This window comes from Diadema antillarum, unplaced genomic scaffold (genome assembly GCF_040938485.1).
Source record: "Diadema antillarum isolate AM-2024a unplaced genomic scaffold, OU_Dant_1.0 scf00000098, whole genome shotgun sequence".
Lineage (NCBI taxonomy): Eukaryota > Metazoa > Echinodermata > Echinoidea > Diadematoida > Diadematidae > Diadema > Diadema antillarum.
The window spans coordinates 3,125,909-3,142,127 of NW_027270987.1; the positions used below are offsets into that span (position 1 = coordinate 3,125,909).

The 16,219-nt window shown below is 39.5% G+C and overlaps 1 protein-coding gene across 1 annotated transcript in view; it reads left to right on the top strand.

Moving 5' to 3' along the window:
* Positions 1 to 15,825, top strand: part of LOC139718667 (reelin-like) — a 105,552-nt gene extending 89,727 nt beyond the window's left edge. The window contains exons 45-56 of the mRNA XM_071630123.1: positions 92 to 461; positions 3,857 to 4,071; positions 4,559 to 4,754; positions 5,452 to 5,642; positions 6,121 to 6,227; positions 6,961 to 7,134; positions 7,530 to 7,750; positions 8,616 to 8,854; positions 11,144 to 11,301; positions 12,180 to 12,399; positions 13,557 to 13,856; positions 14,779 to 15,825. Of these exons, the coding sequence (XP_071486224.1) occupies positions 92 to 461; positions 3,857 to 4,071; positions 4,559 to 4,754; positions 5,452 to 5,642; positions 6,121 to 6,227; positions 6,961 to 7,134; positions 7,530 to 7,750; positions 8,616 to 8,854; positions 11,144 to 11,301; positions 12,180 to 12,399; positions 13,557 to 13,856; positions 14,779 to 14,827 (2,440 nt within the window). The 3' untranslated portion in view covers positions 14,828 to 15,825. The remainder of the gene's footprint in view (positions 1 to 91; positions 462 to 3,856; positions 4,072 to 4,558; positions 4,755 to 5,451; positions 5,643 to 6,120; positions 6,228 to 6,960; positions 7,135 to 7,529; positions 7,751 to 8,615; positions 8,855 to 11,143; positions 11,302 to 12,179; positions 12,400 to 13,556; positions 13,857 to 14,778) is intronic.
* Positions 15,826 to 16,219: the final 394 nt, after the last annotated feature.

The window sequence follows — 16,219 nt, forward strand, 5'->3', positions numbered from 1 at the left end:
TTTAGCATTTCTGAGTACTCCAGTAATACTTGCCAGAGATCCAAACAATCAGCTGAATTCACATGCAGAAGATAATTGTCTTTATCAACAGCTTTGTCTCGCTGACACTTCCGTTGGAGGCAAGATACAACGGCACCCGTCTGAAATGGTGGCAGCCCACTCATGGGGGACTAAACAATGCTGACTGGGCTATCGACAATGTCTTCATAGGGGGGTCCGCCGCGCTACCACACCTTCTGAGGGAGTCATTTGCCACTGAGCAGCTGCAGGAGCACTGGCTGTTCTCCGATAATGCAGCCGTGGGAGGGTTCTGCCAGTCCACAGCATCGTCGGGGGTGACGGGAGGAGGAGAAATGCTGGGAGGAGGATTCGTCTGGACTGGATCGGTGGACCCCTCGGAGAGCTCTTCTCTGACGACCCATGACCTAGTGCTGGAAGCAGGAGATGTCCTGGAATTTAAGGTTTGTTTGACCATGCAATAGCAAGATTTTTCTAGTATCTTGTCTTTGTGAGTCATTTTCCAGGGCTTTTTTATTCGTATATTGGTCTTTTCAGGTTACTTAACCTGTTGAAGATGAGTCCCGAGTATACTCGGGCAGGTGTCTATGGGAAATGCGTGTTTTAGCAAAATCATTCCGTCCTCAATGGGTTTTGACTGCTGTTTCCTCTCTCACACTTTATTCCTTCAATTAGTGTACATGTTTCCATATGTCTATCTATCTATCTGTCATCTATCTTCTATCTATCTTTCTATCTATCTATCTACATGTACAACTGTATCTATCTATCTATCTACATGTATCTATCTATCTATCTATCTATCTATCTATCTATCTACAGTATCTGTTATCTATCTGTCCATATATCTATCTACCCATCTCTCTCTCTATTTATCTATCTGTCATCTATCTTCTATCTATCTTTCTATCTATCTATCTATCTACAAGTATCTACGATGTATCTACATTTGTATCTACAGTATCTGTTATCTATCTTTCCATATATCTATCTACCCATCTCTCTCTCTCTATTTAGGGGAGACCCAGGAGAGTTGAGCCACTTTTTACATAATTTGTCATATTTCCCCCTAATTGCATTTTGGGCTGAAGACTTTCTTATGGTTGGAAGTTAAGATCATATGTCATAATCCAGTTTTGTTAATTATACGGAAGGTGATTGCATTTCAGAATAAGAGCCCGTTGAAAAAAAGATGTCAAATGGCACAAGTCTCCTGTAGGACGAGGAGAGTTGAGCATACCCGCAATGAGAGTTGAGCCGCCCATGGGAGAGTTGTGCCACACTGTACTAGGGAGTGGGAAAGTCGTATATCTCGTGAGGATGGGCCCGCATAAATACATTTAATGTGCTGTTCTTATCGAATATCACTATTTTGTGAATTGAAATACAGTGACTCTAACAGAGAACTATTTTTTTTTTCAGATAGAAAGAACTTCAAGATAGGCTTTCCAAGTTGTAGACAAATTGATGATGTCATCGAAATGTTCTGACTTAGAGTTGGCTACCTGGGGCCAACAATCAATAACTTTAAAACACTTCCATGATATATGCTCCGGCGACAAATGCTCCGGCACGAATTGCTTATGTTGAAGCTAGCTTACACAAACCCTTACCCCTACCCTAACCCTAACCCTAATCAAAATCCTTACCCTGCTCTGACCCAAAAACTCAATCATACCCACGAGGCTCACTCTCTCTTCGGAGAGATATTAATGTCAGAGCAATAATTGTCGGCGGAGCATATGTCGTGTCACCCTTTAAAACACAATAACTTCTTTGAGAAGCCATTACTCATGAAGACAATAATTGAGTAAGCGAAAAACCATTGGCAGCTTAATTAAAACTTTAAAAGAACATTAAAACACAACTGATGTAACCCTTACTTAGATCTTACAATGCTTTTCAGAGCTCGCTCAAACAGATATGCAACCTTGAACAGGAGATAAAGATTGTAGTGCGTGGAAATTAACATGACATTTTGTTTCATTTAGCTCACGTCAGCTTCAGGCTATGCTATTGATATTTATGTATCATCCTCTTTGTTGTGAATTTCAATTTCCATGGGGTTTCATTCAACGTCTAAAGACAACAAGGGGCCACAAAACTTTCCAGAATTGCCTGAATACAGTCACATCTTTTCCAGTCACATCCTTTCAAATTTCAGACGATGATATCATATTGTAACAATATCTGCTCAAGAAATGTAGTCCCATGAACAACATAATGCCAACCAGTCACTCTTCCATCTACCTGGCAAAACAATACAAAATAACAAAATGACCTCAACAAATGATTTGTTAGATTTAACGAAATGTAGAATACCATGATTGCAGTGTGAACCAACACAACTTTAGCAATAATGACACAATTAATGATGGTGCCCTTCACTCTTAGAAAAAATGTGCTGATTAGAACCTCTTCTTGTCCCGTATTTAAGATTCTTTATAGACCCTTTTTATAGGGTTCTACGATGTATAAAGAACCCTATACAAAAACGGTCATTTTTCTGTTTATCCATGTATCTCTTGAGTGTCATTCGATCTACACCAAATGCTCGAGCGGCAGCTCGAACACTGTTCAACTCTTCGACTGCTTTTGCTCCTCGCTGGAGCAATCCTGGATCACTCCCACGGTCTGATGTCCTTTTGTATATTTGTGGCATTGTCTGAAAGAAAAGTAAAAATGTGTATAAATAAGATAATGGTAAAAGGAGAGTTGAGCCATGGATCATGTCTCCTCATGATGAGTGGCTCAACTCTCCAAAGGTCGGCCATTTTTGCATGTGACTTAACTACCACTAGAGCAGTTGCATCATATTTAACCAAAAACATCAGAAATAATCAACAATGCAGAGGCTCTGCGTTGCCCATATTGCGACCAAAGTAACTGCTAGTATATGAATAATAAGAAGGGTCTTACCTCTAACTCTCAAATCCACTTTTCAGCGCGATATTTGGTTTTCCTTTCACAAAATCTCCCATGAGTTACCATGGATCTTGCTGACTTAACTGGCAAGAAAGTTATATTATACACTACCAGCAGAGGGAGTTTTAACTTTTTATCTAAAGTGGAAGTGTGAGATTTAGGGGGTGGATCAACTCTCCTTGTGGCTCAAGTCTCCTGGGTCTCCCCTATCTATCTGTCATCTATCTTCTATCTATCTTTCTATCTATCTATCTATCTACAACAAGTATCTACGATGTATCTATCTACAGTATCTGTTCTCTATCTTTCTATATATCTATCTTCCCATCTCTCTCTCTATTTATCGATCTGTCAATCTGTCACTTATCTATCTATCAACCTATCTGTTTACCTATCTATCTACATGTACCTATCTATCTATCTACTTATCTTATGTTAAACATGTATCTTTCTACGTACCTAGCTATCTATCTGTCTGTCTATCTATCTTTTTTCTTGATCCATCTCTGTCTCCCTCATTTGCTTCCTCCCTCTCCCTCTTTCTATTTCTCTTTGTCTAGCTCTTTCTCTTAGCCTTAGTGCACAGTGCAGTGATCTGATCCCTACTCCTTGTTTAATGGACACATGTTGATGATTATACGACACTGTGGTTCTAACACATTGTAAGTTGTTAGTATCCTTCAGCTTTCATGCTTACCCAGAATTTACAAATTTTACACAAAATGTTACCTTGTCCCTCAGCATGGGAGTGTGGGAGGTTTGTAAGATACTCTTTTATAATGTACTGTACCTAACTAGAGGAAGAAGTGTTGAAAGATTGCATGTGTAACCATCTAGTCTTTTCTGTTTGAGGAGGGGGATTCATAAACGACTTTGTTCAGCATTTCTCTGTTCAAAATACTTTCCTTTACAGATAAGTGTGGGCTGCAATGCATCATGGGACAGCCCCATTCAGCCCGTAGAGCTGTTCTACTCCACTGACAATGGACTTGGCTGGACACTGGTCACCCGGCAGTGTCTGCCCTCCGACCCCCGCTGTGATGGGGAGGTGACCCCTCCCAGTATCTTCTACTCTTTCCCGGGATGGCGTCGCATCGTTATTCCCCTGACAAGCAGGATGACCGGAAGGTATTAGAGTATATATGAGCAGCTTAGACTTGCCATTTCCCAAAATAGACAACCTTTTGAGTTGAGGTAGGAGTGTGAAAAAATTCATAATTGTCTTGTTTTTGCACTGATCGAAGTTTCAAGTTTGCAGAATTTCTGTGTAGCCTTCAAGCATTGCAGTAGAAAGATGAAATTGCATAGTGCTGACAAGGAAATGAATAACTAATGCTGAGGATGTTAGGTGAAAAACTGAGAGAACTTAGAAACTTTGATAGAGGAGTACTCATGGAATCAACTGTATCTCAAGCTGCTAAGCAGTGATTTGGGATGGGATCACATCGGACACACATAGGATAAATAAATGTGGTTAAATGGTAGTTGAATGATATATACATGTACCTCTATCAAGAATTTTAGTCATGCTGATAATAACTATTGATTCTCTTGAATTAAGGAGAGATCACTGTAACAATTAATTTTCTCCCATGATGCATCCCTGTGCTTCCAGGCCGCTGAGATTCCGCTGGTACCAGAGGGCAACCTCCTCCCCACAGAGTGGTCCCCAGCGATGGGCTCTGGATGACGTGAGGATCGGCAGGCCCTGCGCCAACATGTGCAGCGGTCACGGGTCATGTGACTACCCAGTCTGCGTCTGTGACCAAGGATTCTCGGGAGATTCCTGCGAGATAAGCTCTGGACTACAAGTAGGTTTTAATAGTCTCCCTGGACTGGGCCACTGTTGCTCATTTTCCCTCTCACCTTCTCATCTCAATTATGGCACAAATTTGCTACTACGTTGTGCCTGAGATACACAGCCACAATCTGTATTTAATCTGTATTTTAATGCATAGAAGCAAGTCTTCCTTGTTAGTCTAAGCTTTGTAAGTTAACATTTACGATATATTTTTGCTGATTTGTATGTGAGTAGTATTTTTGGTGCTATGTATTTGCCAATTAAAGAAGTACACTCACCTCCTGCATTAATTGGTGACACTGTTGAATTTGTGACTCATTATCATCATTCCTCTCTATCAGTTGGGTCCTTAACCAACAAATTCAGACTGACTGCTGTAATAGCTGTCAGACTGCCTTTTGCACTGTCTTGAGATATCTCTTCCATTTAAAATTTCTCTGCCTTTATTAGAAGTTTTGGAAAGCTGTTAAGATGTGAACCTAAAATCTCTGCAAAAAACAACAACACAAACAAACAAACAAACAAACAAAAAACAAATGAAGAAAAAATAAACAGATTTGAGAGAACAGACCATACATTTTATGTGTATGTAAAGTGCAACTGCATGTGGGCAGACATTAATTGTGGCACATGGATGAAGGAATTGTATGTTTGATGGGCGTAGACCATGACAATGAAATATTTTCATATTTGATCCTGATTTTCAGACCTTCCTGCGAGATGAGATCGTTGGTGTGGAGATGAAGAGAGAGGACTGGTCTCTGGTCCAGGGCGGGGTCATCACCAAGGGGAGCAGTGCCCAGACCTGTGGGGTGCTGAGGGAGGGGCGCTCCCTCTACTATAGTGGCAATGGTACCAGACTCGCAGAGACCGCCCCCTTGGATCTCAGGAGTGCCAGGTGAGTATGTGTGTCTCATTTAAGCAAGAGCATGTAAAGTTCTAACCTTTGCAAATTGGCTTGGTAGTACTCATAATTTCTTGTCTCAGATGACATTGACAACTAATCTTTCTTTTAACCCGTTGAAGACAAGTCCTGAGAATACTTGGGCATGTTTCTATTGGAAATGCATGTTATAGCAAAATCAGTTCATCCTCAACAGGTTAAACATCATTTGAAATCATATATTGGCTTTTATACTCCACTCCACTGTGTTCTTATCATTCTTTTGGCCATGTAAGTGTTTTCATAATGAGTTCATAATCATTTACAAGCAGTATTGACAATTTAACGATCAAAATTTATTTTACTGATTCCCCCCCCCCCCCCCCCCCTCATCTTGAGAAAAAAACACCCAACAATGTCCGAATCCATATTGAAAAGTCATGATTCTGGAATATCCAGTCTTGTACGTCTTGCTTGTTCTCTTGTATGTCAGATTTGTCCAGTTCTACTTGGTGATTGGCAGCCAGCATAATTTAGCCGCCTGTCTTACAGCACGTGAAAGGTCAGAGTCGGTCATCCTGCAGTTCTCAGTTGATGGAGGTAAGGCCATCACTCTCTGTCTAGACAATCATTGTTTTATAGAAAGTTTTTAATCGAATTTTTACAAACCATCCACTAAACTAAATGTTCTTTCTTTCTGTACTCTTTTACATTCCTTTTTTTTTTGTGTATGAGAAGTGCTGCAACTAAGACTTATACAAGGAGAAAGCAGTTATCATTATAATTTCTAACTTTGTAGCTTCTGACTTTAGAATCAGTTGGAAGTATAATAGAGCCTCTCTTTTCCAATAACACAATTTTTTGAAAACAATTAGTTTCATAAAAATTATGTATGTGTATATTGTTGTAATACATTGAATGTTTTGTTTTCCTTGAATTTGTATTGGCAACAAAAACATGCTATTGTAAATAAAATTTCATTCAAATTGGATACAAAAAAAATACAGATCTAAAATCTGAGGAGGCAGTGGTGGATGGATGCTAATTTGATTTAGAGAGACTATAATTGTACTTGGAAAAGGTTACATGTCTCAGAAAAAAATAAGTCTGCTGCCAATGTTGAAAAAGCTGTAATTGTCAGCATTATCATATGGATTGATATGATGCAAGTAGAATATATCTGTATGTGTATGTATACATCTCTACTGTATTGACATGGCATTCAGGACTCATCCAAACATAGCAAAACTCGTTTATTAGTTCATAATAAAGGAATGTTACTATGCTATGATATAGTGGTAAAATAAAATTTGACTTCCATTCATTTCCCTAGGTATCTCTTGGAGGTTGCTGAAGGAGTTGGACTACCAGCAGTATCCCACCCCCAAGCATGAATACATCCCTCTACCGGTGGAGGCCAGGACCTGGGCAACCCAGATCAGATGGTGGCAGCCCCTGGATACTCATCGCATCCAGGCTCAGTGGGCTCTAGACAACATTTACATTGGTGGGTACAGAGTATATCCTCCCTTTGGCAAAATGTTTGTTTGTCTTCAGAGTCAGCCTACAGCCGTAGGTCCGTATGTCGGTGTCTGGACTTATACTGCACAATGTATTAGGACACAGTCTGAATGATCTGAATACATTGTGTTATATTCTAAATTCACTCTGTTTGTTTGTCTGTTAGCTCTCTCTCATTTTTTTTTACATGCCTCATTATATTTGTTTCATTGTTCTCACTCATGACCTGCTTTATTCTAATACCACCCCTCTCTCATTAAACCATATTCTATTACATTTGCATCACTCCTTTCTTTCCATTCTTTTAATTCTTCAATTGATTGCATATTCTCACCCAATTCTTCCATTTCCATTCTGTTGCCACGGTGATGAAAACCAAAGGTGGTTCTGAGATCAACCCAAGCACCCTCCTGGAGTCCTTTGAAGATGGTGGCAGCAGTCAACTCCTCTGGGACTTCCATCCCTACGGCCGCCAAGAGTTTGGGGTCTGCCGCCAGAGCAATAGCGCCCTCTACTGGTCAAATGAGAGGAATGCGCCGTATGACAGTGCTGCCATCACAAGGCAGTTAATTGTCGATAAGAACTACATGATACAGTTTAAGGTAAGTCTTCATGATGGTCCTTTCTTGCAGGATGTAACTACATGTATATGGAGAGATGCTGCTTTGCAGAGATAAAAGATGGTACAATATGTTCATATAAATTTTACTCTGTTTTTTTGACAGAATTACTTGTACTTGTGTCTTCCCTTTGTAAATTATTACCTGTACAGGGTATTTATGTGTGTATTTTGTTATGCCTCCGCCACAAAATGGTGCTGGAGGCATTATTTTATTTTATTTTTTATTTTTTTCAAATGATGTTGCAGAGAGCAGCATCTTGAGTGTGGTGATGTATCCAAGTCAGATGATTATGTGAAAGTATTGTACAGTGGACTCCCATTATAGCAAAGTCCTCGGGACCAGTAGTTTTCGTTCGTTATATGGAAATTTTGTTATAACGGAACAAATAAGCAATTAAAAACATAGAGCAGATAATGTTGCATTTTGGATTTTTACTTTGTTGTGACCGGAATTTCGTTCTAATCGTGTTCATTATAATGGGAGTGCACTGTAAGAGTTTCTTCATTTTCAAGAATGTTTATTACAAAATTGTGTCCCATTTTTGTCCCTCATTCACAGAAAGACATCAGAATACTCAACTGCACTGATCAAAAGAGCTCAGACATAGTTAATTTATCTTATCAATGCACTTCAGAAACCATGAACTTCTAGTTAAGGTCTCCCAGTAACAATTTCAAGAGCTCTGTTACATCACAGCGCAGTAGAGTATATTTACATAGTAGCTGCGCTATACAAATTTGTCTAATTATTATTATTATTATTAATGGCAGTGTCTGCAATAATTCACTATGTGTCACTATACATGATTTCAAGCATTTTGTTGCTTCCCCCCCTTGTGTATTAGATTGTTGTTGGTTGCCAAGGTAACCCCTCCTGCACCCTGAGCCATCCAGTCGTGCTGGAGTACTCCACCAATCCCTCCCAGACAGAGTGGAAAGTCCTGAGACCAGCATGCCTACCGGGAGATGGGGAGGACCCGAGATGCGATCCGTTTGAATACCACGATGGCAGCTCGTACACAGAGAACGAGTTCCACCGATGGGAGAGAGTGACCCTGGAACTTCCTGAGGATGCCATCTCAAGGTACACACTGACTGACTATTGGAGAACTTGAGAGGGGTCAACTTGGTTCCTTTTTTGTCTCCTTCAGTGCTTTATTAGGGATTACCCCCCCCCCCCCATCCCTCATCAGTCTTACAGTGCATGATGTCCTAGTAGTATGTCAGAAAAAACAAGTGGAAATTTTATGACCCTCTGTATCTATAGGAAGGATATGAAGGTGAGTGAGCTCTAAGGAAAGCAGTGAAGTCAAAAAGGAAAAAAAAATGATCAGAATCAGCAGATACATTCTATATTCATAATTATATTGCTTGCTGGTACTATTTGAATGCCACCAAGTCATGTAATAATAAATGTCTAAAGAGCACACCTTGCAAAATCTTGGAGATTTGAATGGGACATTCTTTGCATAGTATGTTTTGTTGTTGTTGTTGTTTTTATGCCTCCGCCACGAAGTGGTGCCGGAGGCATTATGTTTTCGGGTTGTCCGTCCGTCCGTCCGTCCGTCCTTCCGTCCGTCCGTCCGTCCGTCCTTCCGTCCGTCCTTCCGTCCGTCCGTAATGAATTTTGTGGACAGGGTAACTACCAAAACCTTTTGAGGTATCCTAATGAAACTTGGCATGTATGTGTATTAGGGGGTGAAGTTGTGCCTATCAACTTTTGGGTGCACATGCTCAAGGTCAAAGGTCAAAAGGTCAAGGTCAAATGCTTAAAATTTTATAATTTCCCCCATATCTATGCAATGCCTGAAGATATTTTCTTGAAACTTAGTGTATACATGTACTACCCAATTAAGATTCTCTGGTGAAAGTTTGGGGTCATGAGGTCAAAAGGTCAAAGGTCAAAAGGTCAAGTAAAATGTTAAAATTTCACTTTTTTCTCTGTATCTTGGAAATTGTTCAAGGTATCTTCATGGAACATAGTGTATATGCATCTACTGACTGGCAGTGGTTATCTAGGGAATTTAGGGTTCATGGGGTCAAAGGTCAGGGGTCAAAGGTCAAGGGCAATACTTCAAAATCTTACTATTTTCCTTATATTTATGCAATGCCAGCAGGATATTTTTTTTTTTTAAACTTGATGTATGCATGTCTAACCCAATAGAGATTCTCTGGGATTTTTTTTTTGCCAAGAAGGTCAAAGGTCAAAAGGTCAAAGATCAAGTGAAAGTGCTGAACTTACTTTTTTCTCCATATCTCGGAAGTGGCTCAAGTTATCTTGAAACTTAGTACATGCTGAATTTATGTATGTTCTGCCTGACAGTGCTTCTCTTATAAATCAAAGGCCAGATGAAAATGATAACAAATTACTGTTCAATACAGAAATTGCACTTTTTCTCCATACCTTGAAAATTACTCAGTGCATAAACTTATGAAATGGTCAAAGTCAAGTTAAAGTTCTTAAATCCCCAAGTACATGCTCTCCAATTCATCCAATTAAACATAGGTCAAGGAAGGTAAACATTCAATACATTTGTGACAAACATGTCATTTTAATATTTTGCCAATTTTGTGAAAATGTAATCACACATTGTCCACATGTACTATAGACCTATTAGGAGAATCATGCATTATGGCGGAGGCATACCAGTCGCCATAGCGACATTTCTAGTTTTTTATACATTTATACTGACTTGTTTTCAAAGCACACCGTATCTGCATTACTCTGTTTAAAGTTAGTCTCAGATATTACATGTCGTTGCACATCTTTCAAGATCAAGGAAGATTAGTTATTTGTGAAAATTTAGAAGAGAAACTTTCTACTCTGTTTTGTATGCAAAACAACTAGGGATACCCATGCAAGTGGCCATGTAATAAAGTGACAAGGACAGATATCAAATTTGTTGTCACACCATCCCCTCCTGCTAGAGGGCATTGTGTTCAGTTACTTCAAATTTTTCTGCTAAGTGTTTATTTAAATTCTGCTGATCTGATGAAAGGATTTCTACAATTGTGATGAACAGCTCCTGATTGTTGTTAAATAGGAATGCTTTCAAATGTTTACATACCTGAAAGAAAAAACAGAGCATGCTTGAAAATTAAACACCAATGTATCATTTGAATTGAGGGGCTCTTGATTTTCATATTTGGGTCAAAACCTTACTTGCCGATGTAAGCATTTTCATAATTCCACTCGCCCAACATACAACCTTATACTTGCTTCGGGCAAGCAGGCAAGTAGTAATGTCAAGCCTTGTCCATAAATGAAAGTATGACTTTTTTTTTTTTTTGAGTGTGGCAAAGAAAGAGGCCAGATGAACAAGGAAATTCATCAAATATTGTTTTCTCCTCACTTCTCACCCTGCACGTGTAGCACAACCCAGTTCCGCTGGATTCAAAGAGAGGCTTCTAGTCTGGCGCCCTCGTGGGCAGTGGACGACGTGTACATTGGAGAGAAGTGTCCCAATATGTGCAGTGGTCATGGGCAGTGTACAGAAGGGGCAAGATGTTTGTGTAATCAGGGATATGAAGGTAGGTGTTCAGAGCAGATTTCAGCGTATTAACTTCATGAAGTCCCGGTGTAATTTTGCTGCAGAAGTTATAGACTTGGCACCATGAACAGGGCACCTCTGTCTCTTTTTTTTTTCTTTCAAATGTAAATATCATATATTTCAGAAAGATTAGATAGAACTGGTTGACTTCATGGAATGTGCAGGAAAAAAAATACACAAGTTTTCTGATGTGAAATAGGAATGTATCATTTCAGTCATCTGAAATGCGTTACCAATTTAAGTATCTGTTGGTGTGCTGGAAGCCATTGTATGGAGGTCATATGAAGCATCAATAGATTTCTTTCTTTTCATCTTCAAAGAGAAAACATTCAATGGCACTGCACATCTTCTTAGAGTATTTTAACCCGTTGAAGATGGACTGATTTTCCTACAACACACACTCCCCATTTACCCCAGCCTGAGAATATTCAGGACTATAGTCTTCAACAGGTTAACAATAGTTAATAGAGCATTTGTGATAGTGTTTGTAAGATTTTTATCAGTAATTTTTAATTAGTAGTCATCTGTCTTTATTCAGTTGTAAAAAAGGCCAATAGACTGCAAGACAAAAGTATGATTACTTTTTGTTACAGTGAAGTCATAAAAGCAAATGCTCCAAATACCAGTACTCTATTATTTGTACATAGGTTCTTGTACTTATTTCCAGGCCAGAGCATGCATGCAATAACATGGAGTGAATAAATCTTTACTGAGAATGATAAGATGGCAGCAATGCATGGAAATTATGCAGTTTTTTAACAATTTTGAAAATGAGGAAAGCCTTTTTGCAGTTTTTTTTTTAAAATGTACCATATAACAAAATCTCTGACCTGCACCTAATGTGTCCCCTCTTCACAGGAGATTCTTGCACCCCAGCAGTTGGACTACCGACCTTCTTCCGCTATGGGGTGGACCAGGGACTCATTCCCTCTCTGAACCCCTGGAAGGTGGTGGATGGAGGGCAGGAGGGCCAAGGATGCAGCCCCCTCCTTCCCCACGCCCATGGGATGTCCCTCTATTTCAGTGGGTGTGGCTTGAGACAGGCTGTTACCATGGAGCTGGATACCAGGCGCATAATGTGAGTGGGATAAATTGGTTCTGTGATATGATTATATCCTGCATTTTTGACATGATATGTTTCAATGATGTGTATATCATTCAATTTTATACATCTGATTGAGACATCTTCAGAATCATGGCTTGCTATCTAATGACGTTAAAAACTATGGAAGGACATAATTCATAATCTCCTTAAAATGAGAGATAATTACGTCTGCCAAGGGAGGAGGTTATGTTTTTATCAGCGTTTGTTTGTTTGTTGGTTGGCTTCTTTGTCTGTGTTCAAAATAACTCAAAAAGTTGTGAACAGATTTGAATGAAACTTACTAGGAAGGTTGAAAATGACACAAGGAACAGTAGATTAAATTTTGGTAGTGATTAGGGAATTTGTATGGTTTTTATGAAGGATTTTTGATATTTTGACAGGAAGAGTCAATGAATTTGGGAGTTCAAGCTGTGCATTTTTTTATGTTTGCATACGCACACGAAAAAAACAAGATCAGTGCTAGAAATGAGCTGCTTGGCAGGGGTGTGCGCTCTCAGAGTGCTTCTCTAGTTTATATTGTGAAAGCCAGACACTAATTGTCTTTTTGTTTAGTCATTTTAGCCTGGTTCACACTGTCAATGAAAATACTCATCCCCCATGTTTTTAGATGGCAGATCAAGCAATTATAATGCAAGTAGTATGGTGTTCCGTAAACCTTTGTTTAAAAAATTTGAAAGACAATTATGTAAATTTTGGGTTTTTTTTCCTTATTTGTTGTGTATTTTTTCTTCTTCTTTTTTTTGGTTACATATAAAGAGAGGCTATGCACCCAATTTAAAACACAGATACAGGGTACCATGGAAGAGAGTGTAAGATTTATCCCGTTTGATATTTGTCAATCCATTGATGACAGCTGCTGTAATTGAGATGACACCTGTTCGTGCTTGACATGAAGCTGGTTATATCAGATGCATCCCTTTATTCAGTGTAAGACTTTTGATCACCGTTTCCTGTGGCTGCAAATCCAGACTAGGCAATTTTCACATCATTCTAAATGTAACTAGGAATCCATGTTGTGATGCTTGTATAAAATATTTGTCAGTCAATTTGAATTCAGACAGTTTTGTGAATTGTTTCTTTCAGGTGAGAAAAGTTATTTCTTTGAATTCTTCCCCCTGTTCTGCCTATAGTGAGATTGGATATGTCCTGCAGATAGGCAGTCTTGATCCTAATAACTCTGCCTGTCACATCAACTGGGCCTCACCCAACCTTCGGGCCAAGTCGGTTCTCCTCCAGTTCAGTCCAGACAACGGGGTCCACTGGAACCTAGTCCAGGCCCACGAACCGGAGGACTACGGCCAGCCCACGAGAGTGACCTATGACCTGCCCGAAGAGGCCCGCGGCCTGGGCATCCGCTTCCGGTGGTGGCAGCCTCGCCACGATGGAGAGAACCACGACCAATGGGCATTGGACAACATTGAGCTTGTCGGGTAAGATGCCCTTTGGTGTTCACAGAATTCTTACTCAAAGACAACTCAGACTTCTGTTTTGTGTGGTTTACATTGTAATAAAAGACTTCTATGACCTCTGAACTCTGTATGCAGTGCCAAGTTTAAAGGCTTTTGTGCTCTTACCCATGCAAGCATGTTGACATGTTCCAGCTCTATTCATCTCGTGAGCGAAGAATTATTACCAAGTCAGTAAATTGAATTGTGGCCTTTTTTTTCCTCCCGTTACGTTGATTCCAAAAGAGGAAGAACGTTTTCACTGAGTATTCAGGCGTGTTATGTAGCTCTCCACCAACCCCGTCTTTCATCACAATTGAGTATGAAATCAGGCATGAATACATTGTACCTGTTTAAAGTCCTGTCGTGTATTATCGTTGATCTTGTTATTGTTGTGGTGGTTTTTCAAGGTTTATTTTCTTTTCTGGTATACTTATACCCATTTTGTGTTCTTACTTTCATAATCACAATATGATAGCTTGGAATGCTGTCTTTGCATATCAGTTTCCACTGAATTTTGTCGAAATCATGACTTATTGAAACAAATTTTCAACAACAGCAACAGCAATAAAATCTCAAGTAGTTTTCCTCCTGAACTTGTGATTTATGTCACTCATCACCGTTGGGCACTCAATTCAATGAGCTGGAACAGATGATTTGACTTGCCATTTGCTTAATCATGCTCATGCCATACGTGATTCACTTCGTCTCCGAACCAACATATCATATGACTTATATACATCAGCTTCCAGAATTGCATTTAAGTTCAAGCGAATGTTAATTCCCATTCTATGAACAGATGAATGTAAATTTTAATGAAATATGAGATGATGATGTATGGTGAAGAGGTACAGTGTACATAGCCGAACCTTGCTCCATTTCTGCCCATTATTCTCTCTTATTTCAGCACAACTCGACACAGACGAAGTGCCGGTGTTGACGCCGGGAAGCCATAATGCAGAGAGGACGAATAGATGGAAATAAGTCATCGTCCAGCCAGAGAGACTTCAATTTTTTGACTTATATGAGAGACAGTTGTTCGTATTGCAAGCGGGCAAACTCGTACACAATTTTTTGCTCATCCTTGTGAGGATTTGGTTACCAAGATAGCGTTACTCGAAGCTCTGCGTGTATCAGTACCAAGCTGCAAGTGATGGTATCTGCAGTGGACTCTGATATAAAAGTTTTCGTGTGTCCTTGACCACACTTCTGGGCCACTCTGGTCATCCATTTTATGTTTCTTCTGATTCGTAGGGCATTTAACAGTCCCCTTGTACGAAAGTGGTAGTCTCACAACCGTGTGATAATATTTCCTTTCCGTATCACTCCAGTATTCTCTCCTAGTGGTGTCTGTTCTCCATGCTCCTGTTGACAGTTTGAACACACTTAAGGACATATAAAGCGGCACGACATGTATATTTGACAACCTGACTGATTGGTATATGTGTGCAAGTTTCCTTTAATATGCTACGATGCTTTCCTGTACCCTATTTATTTCGTAAGTGTGTACTAAAACCTTGTAACCAGCCACTTCTAAGGCTTGTGTACCTTGTTTGTTTTCACAGTTCTTTATCTGTTTTTTTATAGTAATGGTAAAAGATAAGTCTATATCAATTACTTGTAAAAGAATAAATATTCGTCTGCCCTACATGAAAAAATAAAGACCTCCACTGAATAGTTACCCACCTGTTACAGCTACAGTTCTATTGACAGAATGTCATTCACCCATGTTCTGATGCACAAAAGGAAATGTACATGTAAAAATCAGATAGAAAGACAAAAAACAATAAATGTAGCCTTGATTATTCAAGATGGAAGATGTTGGAAGGGACCATACTTACAAGCATCTACAAAAATGTTATTCATGTAATTACATTTTATATGTGCCCTCAAGCATTCACGAGCTACATGTATATAAAGCAAATGTGATCCAAATTATCCAAATTATGCATCAAAACATGATATACCAGGGAGGTGGAAGGTTCCCCTCCCTGCATATACAGTCAAACTCGGATACCTCGAACTCGGATAAGCCGAATATCGCTTACCTCGAAGGCAAAATGAAAGTCCCGATTGTTCCTATGGAGTTTTCGTGTGTTAAAATTCGCGTAGCTCGAAAAAAACTAACTCGAAGTTCGGTTACCTCGAAGGGAAATCTCATGTCCCGATCTTAATTAACTTATTGTTTTTCCCAGCATGTTGCTCGAATTGAAATTGCAAACATCACTCAGCATTTCCGATGAAGCGCGCGTGGACAGCGAAGACATGTCACAAATCTTTTCACACTCGATTGTAAATATTCTGAGCCCCAGAACGATCGTGCGCTCAAATACCCGATACACAGCTGA